The 24,847-nt window shown below is 42.5% G+C and overlaps 1 protein-coding gene across 1 annotated transcript in view; it reads right to left on the reverse strand.

Moving 5' to 3' along the window:
• The window catches only part of LOC121571248 (1-phosphatidylinositol 4,5-bisphosphate phosphodiesterase beta-3-like), a 98,352-nt gene that overhangs the window by 51,665 nt on the left and 21,840 nt on the right, over window positions 1–24,847 (reverse strand). The window contains exon 2 of the mRNA XM_041882591.2: window positions 18,330–18,416. Within this exon, the coding sequence (XP_041738525.2) occupies window positions 18,330–18,416 (87 nt within the window). The remainder of the gene's footprint in view (window positions 1–18,329; window positions 18,417–24,847) is intronic.

A 24,847-nucleotide genomic window follows, 5' to 3' on the forward strand; every position in this document is an offset into this window, starting at 1 on the left:
AAATAACTGTCAATCTCCCTCGGCCTGGGGCTCCATGCAAGATCTCACCTCGTGGAGTTGCAATGATCATCAGAACGGTGAGGAATCAGCCCAGAACTACACAGGAGGATCTTGTCCATTATCTCAAGGCAGCTGGGACCACAGTCACCAAGAAAACAATTGGTAACACACTACGCCGTGAAGGACTGAAATCCTGCAGCACCCGCAAGGTCCCCCTGCTCAAGAAAGCACATATACAGGGCCGTCTGAAGTTTGCCAATGAACATCTGAATGATTCAGAGGAGAACTGGGTGAAAGTGTTGTGGTCAGATGAGACCAAAATCGAGCTCTTTGCCATCAACTCAACTCGCCATGTTGCCTATGACCCCAAGAACACCATCCCCACCGTCAAACATGGATGTGGAAACATTATGCTTTGGGGGTGTTTTTCTGCTATGGGACAACTTCACTGCATCAAAGGGACGATGGACGGGGCCATGTACCGTCAAATCTTGGGTGAGAACCTCCTTCCCTCAGCCAGGGCATTGAAAATGGGTCGTGGATGGGTATTCCAGCATGACAATGACCCAAAACAAAGGAATGGCTCAAGAAGAAGCAAATTAAGGTCCTGGAGTGGCCTAGCCAGTCTCCAGATCTTAATCCCATAGAAAATCTGTGGAGGGAGCTGAAGGTCCGAGTTGCCAAACGTCAGGCTCGAAACCTTAACGACTTGGAGAAGATCTGCAAAGAGGAGTGGGGCAAAATCCCTCCTGAGATGTGTGCAAACCTGGTGGCCAACTACAAGAAACGTCTGACCTCTGTGATTGCCAACAAGGGTTTTGCCACCAAGTAATGTTCTTTTTTGTCATTTAGCAGACGCTCTTATCCAGAGCGACTTACAGGAGCAATTAGGGTTAAGTGCCTTGCTCAAAGGCACATCGACAGATTTTTCACCTAGTCGGCTCGGGGATTAGAATCAGCACCCTTTCGGTTACTGGCACAACGCTCATAACCACTAAGCTACCTGCCGCCCTGTTTTGCAGAGGGGTCAAATACTTATTTCCCTCATTAAAATGTAAATCAATTTATAACATTTTTGACATGCGTTTTTCTGGATTTTTTTGTTGTTATTCTGTCTCTCACTGTTCAAATGAACCTACCATTAAAATTAAAGACTGATCATGTCTGTAAGTGGGCAAATGTACAAAATCAGCAGGGGATCAACTACTTTTTTCCCTCACTGTAGTGTGCAAAGCAGTCATCAAGGCAAAAGGTGGCAACTTTGAATAATCTAAAATCTAAAATATATTTTGATTTGTTTAACACTTTTTTGGTTACTCCATGATTCCATATGTGTTATTTCATAGTTTTGATGTCTTCAGTATTATTCTACAATGTGGAAAATCGTAAAAATTAAGAAAATACCCTTGAATGAGTAGGTGTGTCCAAACTTTTGACTGGTACTTTGAGTGGCCAAGCCAGGAGAGTATTCAGACCCCTTGACTTTTTCCACATTCTGTTACATTACAGCCTTATTCTAAAATGGATTAAATAACACAATTTCCTCATCAATCCACACACACACAACACCCCATAATGACAAAGCGAAAACAGGTTAAGAAATGTTTGCAAATTTATAAAAAATAAAAAACAGAAATTATTCAGACCCTTTGCTATGAGACTTTAAATTGAGCTCAGGTGCATACCTTTTCCATTGATCATCCTTGAGATGTTTCTACAATTTGATTGGAGTCCAACTGTGAAAAATTCAATTGATTGGACATGATTTGGAAAGGCACACATCTGTCTATATAAGGTCCCACAGTTGACCATGCATGTCAGAGCAAAAACCAACCAATGAGGTCGAAGGAATTGTCCGTAGAGCTCCGAGACAGGATTGTGTCGGAAAACATTTCTGCAGCATTGAAGGTCCCCAAGAACACAGTGGCCTCCATCATTCTTAAATGGAAGAAGTTTGGAACCACCAAGACGCTGCCTAGAGCTGGCCGCCTGGCCAAACTGAGCAATCGGGGGAAAAGGGCCTTGGTCAGGGAGGTGACCAAGAACCCGATGGTCACTCTGATAGAGCTCCACAGTTCCTCTGTGGCAATAGGACAACCTTTCAGAAGGGCAACCATCTCTGCAGCACTCCACCAATCAGGCCTTTATGGTAGAGTGGCCAGACGGAAGCCACTCCTCAGTAAAAGGAACATGACAGCCGCTTGGAGTTTGCCAAAAGGCACCTAAAGACTCTCAGACCATGAAAAACAAGATTCTCTGGTCTGATGAAACCAAGATTGAACTCTTTGAACGCCAAGCGTCACATCTGGAGGACACCTGGCACAATCCCTACGGTGAAGCATGGGGTGGCCGCATCGTGCCTTGGGGATGTTTTTCAGCGGCAGAGAGATCCTTGATGAAAACCTGCTGCAGAGCGCTCAGGACCTCAGACTGGGGCGAAGGTTCACCTTCGAACAGGACAACGACCCTAAGCCTACAGCCAAGACAATGCAGGAGTGGCTTCGGGACATGTCTCTGAATGTCGTTGAGTGGCCCAGCCAGAACCCGGACTTGAACCCGATCGAACATCTCTGGAAAGACCTGAAAATAGCTGTGCAGCGACGCTCCCCATCCAACCTGACAGAGCTTGAGAGGATATGCAGAGAATATATTTGTAATTTTTTGTGTGTTTTTTAAAAAATCTTTATTTAACTAGGCAAGTCAGTTAAGAACAAAACAATTACGGCCTACACCGGCCAAACCCGGACGACGCTGGGCCAATTGTGCACCGCCCTATGGGACTCCCAATCACGGCCGGTTGTGATACAGCCTGGAATCGAACCAGGGGGTCTGTAGTGACGCCTCAAGCACTGAGATGCAGTGCCTTAAACCGCTGCACCACTATTTGGGAGAAACTCCCCAAATACAGGTATGCCAAGCTTGTAGCGTTATACCCAAGAAGACTCGAGGCTGTAATCGCTGCCAAAGATGTGTCAACAAAGTACTGAGTAAAGGGTCTGAATACTTGTGTAAATGTCATATTTCCATATATTTTTATACAGTAAATTTGCTAAACAATTTAAAACATCTGGTTTTGCTTTGTTTTTAAACAATTTCATAAATTTTTTAATAAGGCTGTAACGTAACAAAATGTGGAAAAAAGTCAAGGGGTCTGAATACTTTCTGAATGCACTGTATTTCCAAAAAATGTCTGCCATCAACAGCAAGCTTCACCGTAGGGATGGTGCCAGGTACCTCACACCCCTTGACTTTTTCCACATTTTCACACCCCTTGACTTTTTCCAAAGTGGAATTAAAATGGACTGAATTCTCATTTGTTGTCTAAGATCTACACAAAATACTCTGTCAAAGTGGAAGAAAAAGTCTAACATTTGTAAATTATTAATGAAAAATAAAACAAATATCTTGATTAGATAAGTATTCAACGCCCTGAGTCAATAGATGTTAGAATCACCTTTGGCAGCGATTACAGCTGTGAGTCTTTCTGAGTAAGTCTGTAAGAGCTTTCCACACCTGGATTGTACAATATTTGCACATTATTCTTTTTTAAATTATTTAAGCTCTGTCAAGTTGGTTGTTGATCAATGTTAGACAGCCATTTTCAAGTCTTGCCATCGATTTTAAATCCGATTTAAGTAAACTGTAACTTGGCTACTCAGGAACATTCACTGTCTTCTTGGTAAGCAACTCCAGTGTAGATTTGGACTTGTGTTTTAGGTTATTGTCCTGCTGAAAAGTGAATTTGTCTCAGTGTCTGTTGGAAAGCAGACTAAACCAGGATTTCCTGTAGGATTTTGCCTGTGCTTAGTTCTATTCCATTTATCTTTATGCAAAAAAAAAACTCCCTTGTCCTTGCCAATGACAAGCATACCCATAACATGATGCATCCACCACCACGCTTGAAAATATGAAGAGTGGTACTCAGTGATGTGTTGTGTTGGATTTGCCTAAAACATAACGCTTTGTACTCAGGACATAAAGCTATTTTCTTCGTCAAATTTTTTGCAGTATTACTTTAGTGCCTTGTTGCAAACAGGATGCATGTTTTGGAATCTTTTTTTTCCTGTACAGGATTCCTGCTTTTCACTCTGTCATTTAAGTTAGTATTGTGGTGTAACTACAATGTTGTTGATCCATCCTCAGTTTTCTCCTATCACAGCCATTAAACTCTATAACCATTTTAAAGTCACCATTGACCTCATAATGAAATCCCTGAGCGGTTTCCTTCCTCTCTGGCAACTGAGTTAGCAAGGACACCTGTATCTTTGTAGTGACTGGGTGTATCTTTGTAGTGACTGGGTGTAATAATACACCATCCAAAGTGTAATTAATAACTTCACCATGCTCAAATGGATAATCAATATCTGCTTTTTTTACCCATCTACCAATAGGTTCCCTTCTATGCGAGGCATTGGAAAACCTTCCTGGTCTTAGTGGTTGAATCTGTGTTTGAAATTCACTGCTCAACTTAGGGTCCTTGCAGATAATTGTACGTGTTGTGTAGAGAGATGAGGTAGTTATTCAAAAATAATGTTAAACACTATTATTGCACACAGAATGATTCCATGCAACTTATTGTGTGATTTGTTAAGCACATTTTTACTCCTGAACTTATTAGGCTTGCCATAACAAAGGGGTTGAATACTTATTCATTCAAGGCATTTCAGCTTTTCAGTTATAACTAATTTGTACAAATGTCTAAAAACATAATTCCACTTTGACATTATGGGGTATTGTGTGTAGGCCAGTGTAACAAAATGTCAATTTAATCATTTGTATATTCAGAGTGACCGAGTTACAGTTTTGACTTAAAATCGGCTTGAAAATCTATGACAAGACCTGGAAATGGCTGTCTAGCAATGATCAACAACCAACTTGACAGGGCTTGAACGAATGCGAATGTTCTGGGAACATTTACAGAACCCATTTTCATTTTCTGGGTTGACTGTTGAAGATGGCAGAGGATCATTAAAGTTTTTCCTGATTAGTTTATTCCAAAGTGGACTATCCCTTTTGACTATAGTGAGCTTCATGCGGCCTAAGCTTAGTGGCTGCATGGCTTCATCCAGGTGGGTGCTATATGTTTTTCGGAGGAGTTTACCAAGGAGTCTACGACTGGGGATGGCAAGAGGTGACCTGACTTATGACTAGTTTCCCCCCCTGGATCATCTGACCATCGTTTTCCCCACTGCTCAACCCTTCATCTGGGCCTCTGTTGGAAGAGGTGTGGAAGGTGCGGGTGAGGAAGGTGCGCATGGAGAGTGGATCGGACACAGGATATGACCTGTTGGACTTGCTCCTGCCTCTGTGGTTGACCGTGGAAGATCTTCCACCCAGAACTGTCAAAAGGCTAACTGAAATGTTTTGTTTTTCTGTTATAAGAGCGTCTTTGAGATTCTTGCTGTAATGAAAAGTGCTATACAAATCAAATCAAATCTATTATTTACTATTACTTGTTTAATATACACCTCCAAATTATTAGTGCTGCGCGATTAACCACATTTTCATTTGTATTTTCTTGGTTATTAAACAACTAATTGGCCGATGTCTGTTCAATTACTTTTTTTTGTGAGCCCAATGTGCCGTTTCTCTAGAGAGAAATCAAATTATTAAAGAGCAAAATGATGTCAAGAACTATATGGGACGATGGGCTGAAGGGAGTTAAATATTCAACCTATTTCAGCGAAGAAATGTGGTAATTAACTACAATGACCATAATCCATTGAGCCTGTTTTTTTCAGGTGGATACACTTTTACTCCTGCAACATTAGGTTAGATACACACAGACCGTATATGCTGCTGCATGAGAGAGGAATGTAGACAACAGTGGCGGTTGGTGACGTTTACGATGAGGGAGGACAATTAATTTTTTATGAGCATGGCCTTATTTCTATTACAGCATATTGGATGACTGTCATTCATATTCCATTCACCCAGCTCAATGTAACACTGATAGGTTTAGGCTACTATATGATATTCAAATTTTCCCTATACCCACCATGAGGTTGCTACAACCTAGCCTATGAATAAAAGTTTACAACGTAGGTGCACAGGTCGAGAGAAAAATTGGAGTAATCAAGGTGACAGACAGTGACACATTCAATACCGCCTTGCACACTCTTGCCTGCATCTAGCTGATCTAGGGTGTAATCAGTAGTCCAACAGTTGCAAACAAGAGTTTCTATTGGACAAATACAGGTATGTTTTCCCGTTTCATTCAGTTTGCTTCTGTTGAAGATTTTTTTTCAACAGAATTGGAGGAATGAATACACCACATACAAACAGAATTATCATTTTGCTCGTTGTATAATTCCTTCTCGCATCTACGTGCTCTCCTCCTCTCACCTTTTCCCTTTGCTTGTGGACTTCAGTGCACAACACATCAGCTGTCTGTGACCAGGCGAAAAAAACTTTTCCAAGCCAAACCTTCATATCATAACCGCTAACCGCTACACACAGCCTACATCGTTGTCACCATATTTGCTAGCGTCATAGTCAACATAGCTACTATAACTAATGCGTTAGTAAACCCGCTACAATCATGCAGTACAGTGTACAGCCAGCAAGCAGTTTAGCAGTTACACCGGTGGTCCCCGATGGCAATAAATTAGTCAAACCAAAAGCTTACCTTGACTTGGAAGAGTTCCAGTGTTGGATAGCCATAGCCAGCCAGCTAACATAGCATCCCTCTCTGTTTGAGCCGGGTGTTTGAGTAGGCTAAACTAGCTAGCTGCATTTGCTAGCTAAGTAAGTGAAAGTAAAAAATATATATACTATGAAATATAGCTCTCTCTCTTTGTCTCTCTCTCTCGCTTCTCCTTCATTATTTAAGAAATGAATTTGGTCAAAACTGTTCAACTATTGTATTTCTCGCTCTTTGAGTCACCTACTCACCACAGTTTTTGCACTGCAGTGCTAGCTAGCTAGCTGTAGCTTATTATTTCAGTACTAAATTCATTCTCTGAGCCTTTGATTGGGTGGACAACATGTCAATTCATGCTGCAAGAGCTCTGATGTTGGAGGACGTCCTCCGGAAGTTGTCATAATTACTGTGTAAGTCTATGGAAGGGGGTGAGGACCATGAGCCTCCTAGGTTTTGTATTGAAGTCAATGTACCCATAGGATGACGGAAACTAGCTCCCCTCCGGCTACACCATGGTGCTACCCTACAGAGTGCTGTTGAGGCTACTGTAGACCTTCCTTGAAAAACAGTGTGTGTTAATCAATTATTTGCTGACGTGAATATATTTAGTATAGTTTTATTTATAAAGGATAACTTTTTTAATGTTTCACCTAAAAAAAAAAAAAAAAAAATTCACTGAGGAGGATGGTCCTCCACTTCCTCCTTTGAGGAGCCTCCACTGGTAGACAACACAACTAGAGAGAGGGATAGAGAGTTTGTGGAAGTATGCCTTATCTACTTTGAAGAACTAGAAAAAGTATTTAGTCAGACAGCTCTGCAGCATATTTAGGCAGGCTAGCCTAGCTAAATAGGATGACTAAAGACAGTACAGTATGGGGAGAACAGAGATAACGTTAGACGTTTGGCTGGCTGGCTGCTACTGCCTGAGATGGAATGAAAATGTATAAAGTAATCAAATAGTCATATACACAACTGAAAGTAATATGTGACCCACCACCTGGATTCGGTCATATGTAGCAACATTTGAAATTGTGTTTTTTACAATGAATAAATTGTATTTCATACACTGCAGTTGAGGAACAATGGGAAAGTAATTCTGCTTTGAAAGTTGATCAACTTGATAAAATGGACCTTGAATGTTTTGGTACACCTACTGGAGAGCGCTTCTTTGTCTACAGCCATTCAGCATCGTTCACACCCTCTTAAGGCTTAGCCCCACCTATCTCTTTAAGGATTCACATGTGAGGCCATGTGCTAAACAGAATGACAAGTGTAGTAAACAACCAAAGAGTTCAAGACTAAAAGTGGTAAAAGTAGTACTTTTGTAGTACCTACAGTACCAGTCAAAAGTTTGGACACACCTACTCATTCAAGGGTTTTTCTTTATATTTACTATTTTCTACATTGTAGAATAATAGTGAAGACATCAAAACTATGAAATAACACATATAGAATCAATTGTAAAAATTGTTAAACAAATCAAAATATATTTGATATTTTAGATTCTTCAAAGTAGCCACACCTTTTGCCTTGATGACAGCTTTGCACATACCTGCAAGAAAGTGGTAAAGAAGGGGCTGTTTGAAAGGTGCAGGTAATATACCACATCTTCGGTCTGAAATGAGTATGAGTGAGAGAGTGAGAGTGAGAGTGAGAGTGAGAGTGAGAGTGAGAGTGAGAGTGAGAGTGAGAGTGAGAGAGAGAGAGAGAGAGAGAGAGAGAGAGAGAGCACGTGTGCGCACGAGAGACAGAGGGGGGGAAAAAGAGACAAACAGCCCACGCCGACCTCTAAGACTGAGGAAAGAGGGAGATTGAGAGGGGGATAAACGGTGAAAGAATAGCTGGAGGAGCAAAATAATAACAAAAGTCCTGCTAATTTCCTCTTCTATAGAAACACCTAACTCAAAGGCTATTCTCATTGACTAACATTTAAGGAGAGGCAGCGCAACGAGATTTCAATTTACATATTATGTACATAAACTTTTCAATTTACATTACATCCTTGCCTTACCTTTAATTGTGGCTGGCAACGTGACATTCTTGCTCTGCAGCTCCAAATTTACAGTTAATTTCAGTATCACTGTAGCCCCTGACTAGCCAGTAAGCTTGCACACTATTCAACAATGTGAGCATCTTTTCCTCTAAAACATATTAGCTAGAAACAATCTTGAATAATGTAACCAAACAATATTACACTCTTGAATAATGCAACAATTCACAAGCATGTGCAGACAATAAAATTGTTTATTTTATCGTTCATAGACGCATGTAGCTTGAAAGACAATAACACAGCTTACGTTAGCATTTCAAACATGAACGTTTACCCCTCTCATAGGAATATAAAAGTACGGTTTTAGCGTAATAAAGTTACCTTAGAACAAACCAAGCTTCATTTTATCAAAATCCTGAAAGTCATTATATGAGGTAAGCGCAAAATTGTGATTGACAACTTTTATAATTCCCCTGGTGAGTTGATAAGCTTCATGCTGCATGCTTCTTGCAGTCTTGCGTAGCAGTGCGGTCGCTTTTATTCATTCTCCTTGTGTAAATATCCTGTTTCTAGTTTTTTTGTCTATTTTGTATATATTTCTCAATTTTTACTTTTCATTCTTTAACTAAATATACTTTCCTGCAACCCGCCTCACCCAACGTGGAAAGGATTCTATTATTTCTTTATAACTTTCATCAAGAACCGTAAGCTGAAACTAGCTGAAACTAGTGTAGCTGCAACTGAATGGCTACTTGCTATTAGTCACCGTTAGCGTCTTCACCACTGTCCGTGGCCTACACTATCCACCAGCCAGCTTTAGCTCTAGCCTGGACAATTCGTCGGCCAGTCTGCACAGCGTGCTATCGACCCAGCGTGCTATCGACCCTGAGCTTATTGGACTTTCTGCCGGAATCACTGGACCCTAGCGCCGGATCATCGCAACCAGCTAGCTAGCTGCAACCTGTTGTTGGCTGATTACCATTGCCCTATAGCAAGCACCAGTTAGCCTTGAGCTAGCCTCAGGCCCATCTCCCGGCTATCTACCTCTCTATCAACCGGACGGGACCTCCTAGTGTTGACACTGAGCCCCGCCGATCCAACACGACTGGTTTGCCGGTCGAAATAGTCTGATGTGGTTTCAACAGGCTTCCCGTTGCGGCGACCACGAAGATCCATCTGCCAGCCCCGGCCCGCTAGCACACGCAAACTACAACTGTGCTCCCTGCTAGCTGTGCTGAAGCACCAATTTGAACTGCTCTCGGACTCACATATTGCTGTTCACTGGACCTTATGATCACTCAGCTGCACAGCTGATGCCTGCTGGACTGTTCCTTTACACGGTACCCTGTCCTGTTTATTCTGTTTAGCCTTAGCCCAAACGTTATCGCTATTTCCAGTTGTTGTCTTAGCTCTCTCTAATAACTGGTTTATGCCTCTCTCCAATGTCAATTATGCCTTGCCTATTGCTGTTTGGGTTAGTTCTTATTATACAATATCACTGTAGAACCCCTAGTCCCTCTCAAACTGCCTCAAATAGTTCCTTTGTTCCACCCCCCATACACGCCGAGACCGGCTCAATCGGTGCCTCCAGTGACGCTATCTCTTTCATTGTTACCCAACGCTTAGGGTTACCTGAACTGTACTCATATCCTTCCATATCCTTTTCTGTACATAATGCCCTGAATCTTTTCTACAACGCCCGGAGAACTGCCCCCTTTATTCTATGTACCCAACGCACTAGAAGACCAGTTCTTAAAGCCTTTAGTCGTATCCTTATTCTAGCCCTCCTCTGTTCCTCTGGTGATGTAGAGGCTAACCCAGGCCCTGCAGCCCCCAGTATCACTCCTACTCCCCAGGAGCTATCATTTGTTGACTTCTGTAACCGTAAAAGTCTTGGTTTTCTGCACGTAAATATCAGAAGCCTCCTTCCTAAGTTTGAGTTATTCACTGCGTTAGCACACTCCGCCAACCCTGATGTTCTAGCAGTGTCTGAATCCTGGCTTAGGAAGGCAACCAAAAATTCTGAAATTTCCATCCCCAACTATAACATTTTCCGTCTAGATAGAACTGCCAAAGGGGGTGGAGTTGCAATCTACTGTAGAGATAGCCTGCAGAGCTCTATTGTACTATCCAGGTCCGTGCCCAAACAGTTTGAGCTTCTACTTCTAAAAATGCACCTTTCCAGAAATAAATCTCTCACTGTTGCCGCTTGCTACAGACCCCCCTCAGCCCCCAGCTGTGCCCTGGACACCATATGTGAATTGATTGCCCCCATCTATCCTCAGAGTTCGTACTGCTTGGTGACCTAAATTGGGATATGCTTAACACCCCGGCCATCCTACAATCTAAACTAGATGCCCTCAATCTCACACAAATTATTATAATTGCCTGCGTCCGTAACGGGTCCGCGGTCAAACGACCACCCCTCATCACTGTCAAACGCTCCCAAAAACACTTCAGCGAGCAGGCCTTCCTAATTGACCTGGCCCAGGTATCCTGGATGGATATAGATCTCATTCCGTCAGTAGAGGATGCCTGGTTGTTCTTTAAAAGTAATTTCCTCTCAATCTTAAATAAACATGCCCCATTCAAAAAATACAGAACTAAGAACAGATATAGCCCCTGGTTCTCCTCAGACTTGACTGCCCTTGACCAGCACAAAAACATCCTGTGGCGTACTGCATTAGCATCAAATAGCCCCCGCGATATGCAACTTTTCAGGGAAGTTAGGAACCAATATACACAAGCAGTTAGGAAAGCAAAGGCTAACTTTTTCAAACAGAAATTTGCATCCTGTAGCACTAACTCCAAAAAGTTTTGGGACACTGTAAGAGCACTTCCTCCCAGCTGCCCACTGCACTGAGGCTAGGAAACACTATCACCACCGATAAATCTACAATAATCGAGAATTTCAACAAGCATTTTGCTACGGCTGGCCATGCTTTCCACCTGGCTACCACTACCCCGGCCACCAGCTCTGCACCCTCCGCTGCAACTTGCCCATGCCCCCCCCGCTTCTCCTTCACACAAATCCAGACAGCTGATGTTCTGAAAGAGCTGCAAAATCTGGACCCCCTACAAATCATCTGGGCTAGACAATCTGGACCCTTTCTTTCTAAAACTAGCCGCCAAATTGTCGCAACCCCTATTACTAGCCTGTTCAACCTCTCTTTCGTAACGTCTGAGATCCCCAGAGATTGGAAAGCTGCCGCGGTCATCCCCCTCTTCAAAGCGGTGACACTCTAGATCCAAACTGTTACAGACCCATATCCATCCTGCCCTGCCTTTCAAAAGTTTTTGAAAGCCAAGTCAACAAACAGATCACCGACCATTTCGAATCCCACCGTACCTTCTCCGCTATGCAATCCGGTTTCGAGCTGGTCATGGGTGCACTTCAGCCACGCTCAAGGTCCTAAACGATATTATAACCGCGATCGATAATAGACAGTACTGTGCAGCTGTTTTCATTGACCTGGCCAAGGCTTTCGACTCTGTCAACCACCGCATTCTTATTGGCAGACTAAATAGCCTTGGTTTCTCAAATGACTGCCTCGCCTGGTTCACCAACTACTTCTCAGATAGAGTTCAATGTGTCAAATCGGAGGGCCTGTTGTCTGGACCTATGGCAGTCTCTATGGGGGTGCCACAGGGTTCAATTCTTGGGCCGACTCTTTTCTCTGTGTATATCAATGACGTCACTCTTGCTGCTGGTGACTCTCAGATCCACCTCTACGCAGACGACACCATTTTGTATACATCTGGCCCTTCATTGGACACTGTGTTAACAAACCTCCAAACGAGCTTCAATGCCATACAACACTCCTTCAGTAGCCTCCAACTGCTCTTAAACACTAGTAAAACTAAATGCATGCTCTTCAACCGAACGCTGCTTGCACCCGCCCACCCGACTAGAATCACTACTCTCGAACGGGTCTGACCTAGAGTATGTGGACAACTACAAATATCTAGGTGTCTGGTTAGACTGTAAACTCTCCTTCCAGACTCACATTAAGAATCTCCAATCCAAAGTTAAATCTAGAATCGGTTTCCTATTTCGCAACAAAGCCTCCTTCACTCATGCTGCCAAACATGCCCTCGTAAAACTGACTATCCTACCGATCCTTGACTTCGGCGATGTCATTTACAAAATAGCCTCCAACACTCTACTCAGCAAATTGGATGTAGTCTATCACAGTGCCATCCGTTTTGTCTCCAAAGCCCCATATAATACCCACCACTGTGACCTGTACGCTCTTGTTGGCTGGTCCTCACTACATATTCGGTCGCCAAACCCACTGGCTCCAGGCCATCTATAAATCACTGCTAGGCAAATCCCCGCCTTATCTTAGCTCATTGGTCACCATAGCAACACCCACCCGTAGTCTGCGCTCCAGCAGGTATATCTCACTGGTCATCCCCAAAGCCAACACCTCCTTTGGCGCAATTCCTTCCAGTTCTCTGCTGCCAATGACTGGAACAAATTGCAAAAATCTCTGAAGCTGGAGACACTTATCTCCCTCACTAACTTTAAGCATCAGTTGTCAGAGCACCTTACCGATCACTGCACCTGTACACAGCCCATCTGAAATTAGCCCGCCCAACTACCTCATCCCTATATTGTTATTTATTTTGCTCATTTGTACCCCAGTATCTCTATTTGCACATCATCTCTTGCACATCTATCATTCCAGTGTTAATACTAATTGTAATTATTTTGCACTATAGCCTATTTATTGCCTTACCTCCATAACTTGCTACATTTGCACACACTGTATATATATGTATTTCTGTTGTATTTTTGACTTTGTTTTGTTTTACCCCATATGTAACTCTGTGTTGTTGTTTTTATCGCACTGCTTTGCTTTATCTTGGCCAGGTCGCAGTTGTAAATGAGAACTTGTTCTCAACTGGTTTACCTGGTTAAATAAAGGTGAAATAAATAAATAAATAAAAATGCTTCTTGCAGTGCCTCCCCTTTCTTAAAGATACCGTGACAATTTCAGAATGTAACAGGCTGGTCCTGCAATTTCAGGTGAAAACTCAATAAAACAAGTCTAAAATATATTGAAAATGTCTATACATTTCAGCTGTTTCAAAAACATTGCTCTGCTATTAGTATTTATTCTGTATGAATGTTGGGCTCAATGAGACAATTTTGTTTTCACTGCCCTGCTTAGCGGGGGGCAACTGTCAAGTGAGTGTCGTGCGAGACCTCCGGAGGTAGCGTTAGAGTGCGAAATACGCAAGTTTACATTACAGTAATGTCTCTCGAGAATCGATACCTCACGAGAATATCTCGAAATTCTCCTTAATTCTTGTCAATGAGAATAGACCCTAAGACAAGAAAGAGATTGATAGAAGAAGAATAGAGGGTGGATTAGTTTTTCAATAACAAGAAAAGAGGGAGGGAGGGAGGTGGAGAGAAGTCAGAAGAAAGGTGACTGACTGGGACGATATTGAGAGGAGGGAGAGGGGGAGGAGAGGGGGAGAGATTAAACAATAGAGTTGGGAGAAGTGAAGAATTCATGGACGTGTAATTTGACCTTCCTGTACTTCTGGTCATGGTTATCGTAGAGACATAAGTAAAACTCAGATTATTATTGGATGTAGCAATTATAGCCATGCCATCTAGATATAATAGCAGATTAATTAATTAATTAAAAAATAATTAATTGTAATAATAGCATATTCCACTCATAGCTTCAGAGTTCTACCCTCATAAGTCCTATTAGACTGACTTTGTCCCAAATGGCTCCCTATTCCCTATAAAGTGCACTAGTTTCAAAAGCAATGCACTATATAGGGAATAGGGTGCCATTTGGTACTCAAAGCCTTCATTTCCCTATGGGCCCTGGTCAAAAGTAGTACACTAACTAGGGAATAAGGTGCCATTTTGGATGCAGGCTCCATTTATCCTTCCCTGGGGCATTCTAAACAGTGTCAACGACAGCCCTTGGGCTAGGGCTGGCCTAGTGTCCTACTAGAGAACACACACACACAGACACACAGACACAGTAAACACAGATAGGGCTCACACGCGCAAACAGGCAAACACACGCACAAACACACGGACAAACACACCCCTAACTGCACAGTATTAACAGGCCATTCCATAAATGCCTTTAGAGTAAATACACTGCGGAAAGACAGACAGACAGACAGACAGACAGACAGACAGACAGACAGACAGACAGACAGACAGACAGACAGACAGACAGACAGACAGACAGACAGACATAGGAAGGGTAGAGGAAGAGATCGAGAGATGGAGCACTACAAAAATGTGTGATGAAAAAGTGTGAAAAAGGCAAAGAAAGTGAGAACAAGGAGTGATAGAAAGAGAGAAAGAAGGGTGGCAGGCAGACAGAGAGAAAAGGGGAGAGAGAGACAGAGATATTGATAGAGGGAGAGGGGGATGAGGGAAGAGTGATTTAATTTGGGGCCTGAAATTTGATTCGATCCATGAGGCCCTCACTCACATGACCAACTGGCTGAGGCTGAGTCCCAAATAGTCCCCTATTCCCTTTATAGTGCACTACTTTACTACACAGTTCTGGTGAAACGTAGTTCACTATATAGGGAATATGGTGCAATTTGGGACGCAGTCCAACTATCTGCACTAATGAGTCGAGGAGAGCAGGACAACAACATCAGGAATTGACAGAGAGAGTGTGTGTGTGTGGACGTGTTTAACTATACTTGTGGGGACCAGAAGTCCCCACAAGAATAGTAAACAAACAAAAATTTGACCAACTGGGGATACCCACAAGGTCAAATGCTATTTCTAGGGGGTTTAGGGTTAAGGTTAGAATTAGGGTTAGGTTTAGGGTTAGGGTTAGGAGCTAGGGCTGTTTTAGGGTTAGGAGCTAGGGTTAGTTTTAGGGTTAGGAGCTAGGGTTAGGTTTTTGGGTTAAGGTTAGGGTAAGGGTTACGGAAAATAGGATTTTGAATGGGACTGAATTTTGTGTCCCCACAAGGTTAGTTGCACAAGACTGTGTGTGTGTGTGTGTGTGTGTGTGTGTGTGTGTGTAAAAGAGAGAGAGGGGGGAGAGAGATACAGATAGAGAGAGAGTGCTAGAGGACTCATCATGTTAGACAGAGAGAGAGAGAGAGAGAGAGAGGGGGGGGGTGGAGAGAAAGAAAGGGAGGGAAAAGAGAAAGCGAGAGAAGGAAGAACTCACCATCATTTTAGAGAGATAGAAAAAGAGAGGAGGACCCACTAGGGTTGGGTGGTAACCAGATGTTCATACTGTCATACCATTTCTGTACCATACCGGGGTATACGCTATTATTGAATGTGCACACCAGGGGCGCTATAAAAAAATAACGCAACAAACAATTTAGGCAACAGGGATGCAGGAGGGGATTGATTGTCTCTGCTATTACAAAGAAGCTTGATCTTGACATCTATTATAAACTGGTTACCAACGTATTTAGATTTTTTCAGCCATTCAGCATTCAGGGCTCAAACCACCCAGTTGTTAATTTATAATTTACATCTTAGATTTCTTATAGTTATACTTAACCTATAGTTATAAGCAGTGGTAGGACAAAACACACATCATTACAAGAGAGACACCACAACACTACATAAAGAGAGACCTAAGACAACAACACAGCATGGCAGCAACTCATGACAACAACATGGTAGCAGCACAAACATGGTACAAACATTGTTGGGCACAGACAACAGCACAAAGGGCAAAAAGGTAAAGACAACAATACATCACACGAAGCAGCCACAAGCGTCAGTAAGAGTGTCCATGATTGAGTCTTTGAATCTAGAGATGGTGATAGAACTGTCCAGTTTGAGTGTTTTTTGCAGCTCGTTCCAGTTGCTAGCTGCAGGGAACTGAAAAGAGGAGCGAACCAGGGATGTGTGTGCTTTGGGGGATCTTTAACAGAATGTGACTGGCAGAACGGGTGTTGTATGTGGAGGATGAGGGCTGCAGTAGGTATCTCAGATATTGGGGAGTGAGGCCTAAGAGGGTTTTATAAATAAGCATCAACCAGTGGGTCTTGCGTCGGCTATACAGAGATGACCAGTTTACAGAGTACAGTGAGTCCTATAAAAATCTGATGGCGGAATGGTAAAGAACATCTAGCCGCTCGAGAGCACCCTTACCTGCCGATCTATAAATTACGTCTCCGTAATCTAGCATGGGTAGGATGGTCATCTGAATCAGGGTTAGTTTGGCAGCTGGGGTGAAAGAGAAGCGGAAACCAAGTCTAGATTAAACCTTAGCTTGGATATGTGCTGAGAGAAGGACAGTGTACCGTCTAGCCATACTCCCAAGTACTTGTATGAGGTGACTACCTCAAGTTCTAAACCTTCAGAGGTAGTAATCACACAGGTGGGGAGAAGGGCATTCTTCTTACCAAACCACATTACCTTTGTTTTGGAGGTGTTCAGAGAAAGCTTGTTGGACACTAAGAAAGCTTTGTTGTAGAGGGAGTGTTTACTAATGATTATAAGCATGTTTTGCAAGCTTAGGTCTGTCTATTAAACCTTCTACATCTCATCCTCTTTCCAACTGTCCTTTGATGCTCAGGCAGCTAATACACTAGATGCGCTGGGATGTAGATCGCTATAGGCTATCGCTAATGTCTGTTAATGCATATATTAATTAAAGTAATTTACCGTTCTCATTCTCGGAGTGGAAACATTGTTTGCAGAGTTCACAACCTCTCACACTTGTGAGAAACAAGTTTTCGTTTATTTCATATCATCATTTACGCTCTGCATGTGAGCAATGAGCATGTGTCTGGTTTCTCTGTTCTGTTAATTTTGATGGAGCGCGCGTGCCTGAGCACGCAAAGAAGTAGGCCTACCTAGCCTGCTTCTCGCAAATGTCAAATGTAGGAAAGTGCCCAGCTGGGCTTCTCAGTCATTTTTTTCTTTACCTCTCCAACCTGACATTTCTTAATTTGTTGATTTAAGTAATAACCTGAATAATCATAATGAAATTCCATGATAATAACAAAGTGGAATGGCTTGTTTCAAGCATATCCATGTAAACAAATGAACGTAAAAATTTATGCACACATGACTGTAAGTCGCTTTGGATAAAAGCGTCTGCTAAATGGCATATTATTATTATATTATTAACAAACAGAATTGTGACCTCCTCTTTTTGACCCCCCTCCTAATTGGCCTGGCCAATCATCACCCAAGCCTAGGACCCACCATGTTAGGGAAGGAGGGAGATTTTATGTTTAAGTTAAATAATAATAACAATAATATGCCATTTAGCAGACGCTTTTATCCAAAGCGACTTACAGTCATGCGTGCATAAATTTTTGTGTATGGGTGGTCCCGGGGATCAAACACACTACTCTGGCGTTACAAGCGCCGTGCTCTACCAGCTGAGCTACAGAGGACCACCTTAAAGAAGGGAGGAGGTGGAAGAGAGCGAACAGGGGGTTGAGAAAGGAAAGATGATGACAGTCATAACAAGAGAAAGTACTTCTCTTCTACTTAAAGGTTATACATGTAACATTTCCAAGTGCCATATCTCAATTACATAGCCATGGGCACCCGTGCGAAAAAAGGTATGAAAAATGTATGCACTCACTACTGTAAGTCGCTCTGGATAAGAGCGTCTGTTAAATGACTCAAATGTAAATGTAAATGTAAATGTAGAAAGTGAGTAACTACTGTGTAAGGAAGAGAAAGAGAGAAAATAATAGACTTACCATGTTGGCCCCACCAGTCCAGTAAAGGAAGAATCCATCTGGGTCTACCTTCAGAGTAATCAGGGTTGGGTGGCTGCTGTTGGGCTCCTAAACATACACACACACACACACACACACACACACAGATTAATACACCGAGATATACACACTGTGCACATTTGACCTACATGTGACCAACCGAGGTTCGAACCAGGGTTTCCTGCATGCCACAAGAATGTGTTAGCCTGCTGAGCTAAAGCCTAGGCATTAACTGGGGAGCTAATGCAAGTCTTCAGGTCTCAGACAAGTCTCATACCTTGAGTCTTAGGTCCAATGCTGGCTATGAGAGGGGCAGAGAGAAAAATAAATGTCTGACAATATGCCATCTTGACCTTTTCTATTGTTTGTTGCATTGAACACTCCAGGGTGAAATTTTCCCTAGGTACAGATCTAGGATCAGTTTCCCCTCCTCTCCCCCAATCCTAACCTTAACCATTAGTGGGGAAATGCAAGTCTGACCCAAGATCAGCCAGCGTCTAGGGGCAACAGTATCTAGGTTTTCATACCATTCCTGTACCATACCAATGTATACGGTTTTATATACTGTATAAACGCTGCGTACATTTTAAACTATTACTGAAAAGACTGCACGCAGAGAAATATTGTGATTTATAAACTTGGCGCACGCAATACATACGCATGTTTCCCGTTATATACTGAACAAAAATATAAACGCAACATGTAAAGTGTTGGTCCCATGTTTCATGAGCTGAAATAAAATATCCCAGAAATGTTCCATACGCACAAAAAGCTTATTTCTCTATTTTGTTTACATCCCTGTTAGTGAGTACTTCTCTTTTGCCAAGATAATCCATCCACTTTGAAAGTTGTGGCATATCAAGAAGCTGATTAAAGAGCATGATCATTACACAGGTGCACCTTGTGCTGGGGGACAATAAAAGGCCACGCTAAAATGTGCAGTTTTGTCACACAACACAATGCCACAGATGTCTCAAGTTTTGAGGGAGTTAGCAATTGGCATGATGACTGCAGGAATGTCCACCAGAACTTTGCCAGAGAATTGAATGTTCATTTCTCTACCATAAACCGCATCCAACATCATTTTAGAGAATTTGGCAGTACGTCCAACCAGCCTCACAAGCGCAGACCACGTGTAACCAGGCCAGCCCAGGACCTCCACATCCGGCTTCTTTACCAGCGGGATCATCTGAGACCAGCCACCCGGACAGCTGATGAAACTGAGGAGTATTTCTGTCTGTAATAAAGCCCTTTTGTGGGGAAAAACTCATTCTGATTGGCTGGGCCTTGCTCCCCAATGGGTGGCCTGGCTCCCAAGTGGATGGCCCTATGCCCTCCCAGGCCCACCCATGGCTGCGCCCCTGCCCAGTCAAGTCATGTGAAATCCATAGATTCGGGCCTAATGAATTGATTTCTATTAACTGACTTCCTTATATGTACTGTAACTAAGTAAAATCGTTGAAATTGTTGCATGTTGCGTTCAGTATAAATCAGACCTGTCGTAAAACTGTGCACGCGTGAACGAGCATCATAACTCCGCCTGAATAACACCCGTCATTCACCTTTTATGGTGACAATAACACCCTTTTCTGCTGTATACTTTTTTTGGGGGGGGGGGGGGATAGATCAGCTTTAATATTGCAGAGAGATTGTGGCTTCTACCAATGTAATTGTCTGCATAATTTCCAATCCCCCATAAATACTTCTGGGTAAATACAGTGAGGGAAAAAAAGTATTTGATCCCCTGCTGATTTTGTACGTTTGCCCACTGACAAAGACATGATCAGTCTATAATTTGAATGGTAGGTTTAGTGAGAGACAGAATAACAACAAAAAAATCCTGAAAAACGCATGTCAAAAATGTTACGAATTTATTTGCATTTAATTGAGGGAAATAAGTATTTGACCCCTCTGCAAAACATGACTTAGTACTTGGTAGCAAAACCCTTGTTGGCAATCACAGAGGTCAGATGTTTCTTGTAGTTGGCCACCAGGTTTGCACACATCTCAGGAGGGATTTTGTTCCACTCCTCTTTGCAGATCATCTCCAAGTCATTAAGGTTTCGAGGCTGACGTTTGGCAACTCGAACCTTCAGCTCCCTCCACAGATTTTCTATGGGATTAAGGTCTGGAGACTGGCTAAGCCACTCCAGGACCTTAATGTGCCTCTTCTTGAGCCACTCCTTTGTTGCCTTGGCCGTGTGTTTTGAGTCATTGTCATGCTGGAATACCCATCCACGACCCATTTTCAATGCCCTGGCTGAGGGAAGGAGGTTCTCACCCAAGATTTGATGGTACATGGCCCCGTCCATCGTCCCTTTGATGCGGTGAAGTTGTCCTGTCCCCTTAGCAGAAAAACACCCCCAAAGCATAATGTTTCCACCTCCATGTTTGACGGTGTGGATGGTGTTCTTGGGGTCATAGGCAGCATTCCTCCTCCTCCAAACACGGCGAGTTGAGTTGATGCCAAAGAGCTCAATTTTGGTCTCATCTGACCACAACACTTTCACCCAGTTCTCCTCTGAATCATTCAGATGTTCATTGGCAAACTTCAGACGGGCCTGTATATGTGCTTTCTTTAGCAGGGGGACCTTGCGGGCGCTGCAGGATTTCAGTCCTTCATGGCGTAGTGTGTTACCAATTGTTTTCTTGGTGACTATGGTCCCAGCTGCCTTGAGATCATTGACAAGATCCTCCCGTGTAGTTCTGGGCTGATTCCTCACCGTTCTCATGATCATTGCAACTCCACGAGGTGAGATCTTGCATGGAGCCCCAGGCCGAAGGAGATTGACAGTTATTTTGTGTTTCTTCCATTTGCGAATAATCACACCAACTGTTGTCACCTTCTCACCAAGCTGCTTGGCGATGGTCTTGTAGCCCATTCCAGCCTTGTGTAGGTCTACAATCTTGGAGAGCTCTTTGGTCTTGGCCATGGTGGAGAGTTTGGAATCTGATTGATTGATTGCTTCTGTGGACAGGTGTCTTTTATACAGGTAACAAGCTGAGATTAGGATCACTCCCTTTAAGAGTGTGCTCCTAATCTCAGCTCGTTACCTGTATAAAAGACACCTGGGAGCCAGAAATCTTTCTGATTGAGAGGGGATCAAATACTTATTTCCCTCATTAAAATGCAAATCAATTTATAACATTTTTGACATGCGTTTTTCTGGATTTTGTTGTTGTTATTCTGTCTCTCACTGTTCAAATAAACCTACCATTAAAATTATAGACTGATCATTTCTTTGTCAGTGGGCAAACGTACAAAATCAGCAGGGGATCAAATACTTTTTTCCCTCACTGTATATATTATTTTAAATATATTTTTTAAATATAATTTTCCTTCTTTATTATTTCCCCCTTACCCTACCCTACCACTCTTCCCCTAAATGGAGTAAACTAATAGACAACAATACTTAGGCTTCCACTTCCTGCTTATACATACATTTCACGGACAGTATATTTTACAGTAGCTATCTTTTGTTTTTAGTCCCAGCCTTCAGCAACCCTCAACCCCTCCCACCCATCTCTGAAGACCATACAGTTTTGATTGATAGCTGGCACATATTTTTCCAATGTGCTGTGATGTTTCATAAAAGTTCTGAACCTTTCCATTCTCACAGTTTCCAGATTGTCAATTAAAGATAAACACCTTTGCTAAGAGAATTATTATATTATTGATCGATTGACTAGGACTTATCAAATCACCCAGCAGCACTATTTGCAGAGTTAGTTCAAAGTAAATGTTGAATCTTTTCAACCATTCCTGAATCTGCGACCAAAAATAAGCTACACTACCGTTCAAAGGTTTGGGGTCACTTAGAAATGTCCTTGTTTTCGAAAGAAAGCAACTTTAGGGGCCATTAAAATAACATCAAATTGATCAGAAATACAGTGTAGACATTCTTAATGTTGTAAATGGCTATTGTAGCTGGAAACGGCTGATTTTTAATGGAATATCTACATAGGCGACCATCAGTCCTGTGTTCCAATGGTTTGCTAATCCAAGTTTAACATTTTAAAAGGCTAATTGATAATTAGAAAACCCTTTTGCAATTATGTTAGCACAGCTGAAAACTGTTGTGCTGATTAAAGACCTTCTTGAGACTAGTTGAGTTTTTTATTTATTTTTTATTTCACCTTTATTTAACCAGGTAAACCAGTTGAGAACAAGTTCTCATTTACAACTGCGACCTGGCCAAGATAAAGCAAAGCAGTGCGATAAAAACAACACAGAGTTACAGTGGGGAAAAAAAGTATTTAGTCAGCCACCAATTGTGCAAGTTCTCCCACTTAAAAAGATGAGAGAGGCCTGTAATTTTCATCATAGGTACACGTCAACTATGACAGACAAATTGAGGGAAAAAAATCCAGAAAATCACATTGTAGGATTTTTAATGAATTTATTTGCAAATTATGGTGGAAAATAAGTATTTGGTCACCTACAAACAAGCAAGATTTCTGGCTCTCACAGACCTGTAACTTCTTCTTTAAGAGGCTCCTCTGTCCTCCAATCGATACCTGTATTACTGGCACCTGTTTGAACTTGTTATCAGTATAAAAGACACCTGTCCACAACCTCAAACAGTCACACTCCAAACTCCACTATGGCCAAGACCAAAGAGCTGTCCAAGGACACCAGAAACAAAATTGTAGACCTGCACCAGGCTGGGAAGACTGAATCTGCAATAGGTAAGCAGCTTGGTTTGAAGAAATCAACTGTGGGAGCAATTATTAGGAAATGGAAGACATACAAGACCACTGATAATCTCCCTCGATCTGGGACTCCACGCAAGATCTCACCCCGTGGGGTCAAAATGATCACAAGAATGGTGAGCAAAAATCCCAGAACCACACGGGGGGACCTAGTGAATGACCTGCAGAGAGCTGGGACCAAAGTAACAAAGCCTACCATCAGTAACACACTACGCCGCCAGGGACTCAAATCCTGCAGTGCCAGACGTGTCCCCCTCCTTAAGCCAGTACATGTCCAGGCCCGTCTGAAGTTTGCTAGAGTGCATTTGGATGATCCAGAAGAGGATTGGGAGAATGTCATATGGTCAGATGAAACCAAAATAGAACTTTTTGGTAAAAACTCAACTCGTCGTGTTTGGAGGACAAAGAATGCTGAGTTGCATCCAAAGAACACCATACCTACTGTGAAGCATAGGGGTGGAAACATCATGCTTTGGGGCTGTAATTCTGCAAAGGGACCAGGACGACTGATCCGTGTAAAGGAAAGAATGAATGGGGCCATGTATTGTGAGATTTTGAGTGAAAACCTCCTTTCATCAGCAAGGGCATTGAAGATGAAACGTGGCTGGGTCTTTCAGCATGACAATGATCCCAAACACACCGCCCGGACAACGAAGGAGTGGCTTCGTAATAAGCATTTCAAGGTCCTGGAGTGGCCTAGCCAGTCTCCAGATCCCAACCCCATAGAAAATCTTTGGAGGGAGTTGAAAGTCTGTGTTGCCCAGCGACAGCCCCAAAACATCACTGCTCTAGATGAGATCTGCATGGAGGAATGGGCCAAAATACCAGCAACAGTGTGTGAAAACCTTGTGAAGACTTACAGAAAACGTTTGACCTGTGTCATTGCCAACAAAGGGCATATAACAAAGTATTGAGAAACTTTTGTTATTGACCAAATACTTATTTCCCACCATAATTTGCAAATAAATTCATTAAAAATCCTACAATGTGATTTTCTGGATTTTATTTTCTCATTTTGTCTGTCATAGTTGACGTGTACCTATGATGAAAATTACAGGCCTCTCTCATCTTTTTAAGTGGGAGAACTTGCACAATTGTTGGCTGACTAAATACTTTTTTTCCCCACTGTACATATGGGGTAAAAAACGTAAAGTCAAAAATACAACAGAAAATATATATACAGTGTGTGCAAATGTAGCAAGTTATGGAGGTAAGGCAATAAATAGGCTATAGTGCAAAATAATTACAATAGTATTAACACTGGAATGCTAGATGTGCAAGAGATTATGTGCAAATAGAGATACTGGGGTGCAAAAGAGCAAAATAAATAACAATATAGGGATGAGGTAGTTGGGTGGGCTAATTTCAGATGGGCTGTGTACAGGTGCAGTGATCGGTAAGGTGCTCTGACAACTGATACTTAAAGTTAGTGAGGGAGATAAGAGTCTCCAGCTTCAGAGATTTTTGCAATTCGTTCCAGTCATTGGCAGCAGAGAACTGGAAGGAATGGCGGCCAAAGGAGGTGTTGGCTTTGGGAGTACCTGGAGCATCATCAATTGTGGGTTCAATTACAGGCTCAAAATGGCCAGAAACAAATAACTTTCTTCTGAAACTCGTTAGTCTATTCTTGTTCTGAGAAATGAAGGCTATTCCAAGCGAGAAATTGCCAAGAAACTGAAGATCTCGTACAACGCTGTGTACTACTCCCTTCACAGAACAGCGCAAACTGGCTCTAACCAGAATAGAAAGAGGAGTGGGAGGCCCCGGTGCACAACTGAGCAAGAGGA

This window comes from Coregonus clupeaformis, chromosome 8 (assembly GCF_020615455.1).
Source record: "Coregonus clupeaformis isolate EN_2021a chromosome 8, ASM2061545v1, whole genome shotgun sequence".
Classification (NCBI taxonomy): Eukaryota; Metazoa; Chordata; class Actinopteri; order Salmoniformes; family Salmonidae; genus Coregonus; species Coregonus clupeaformis.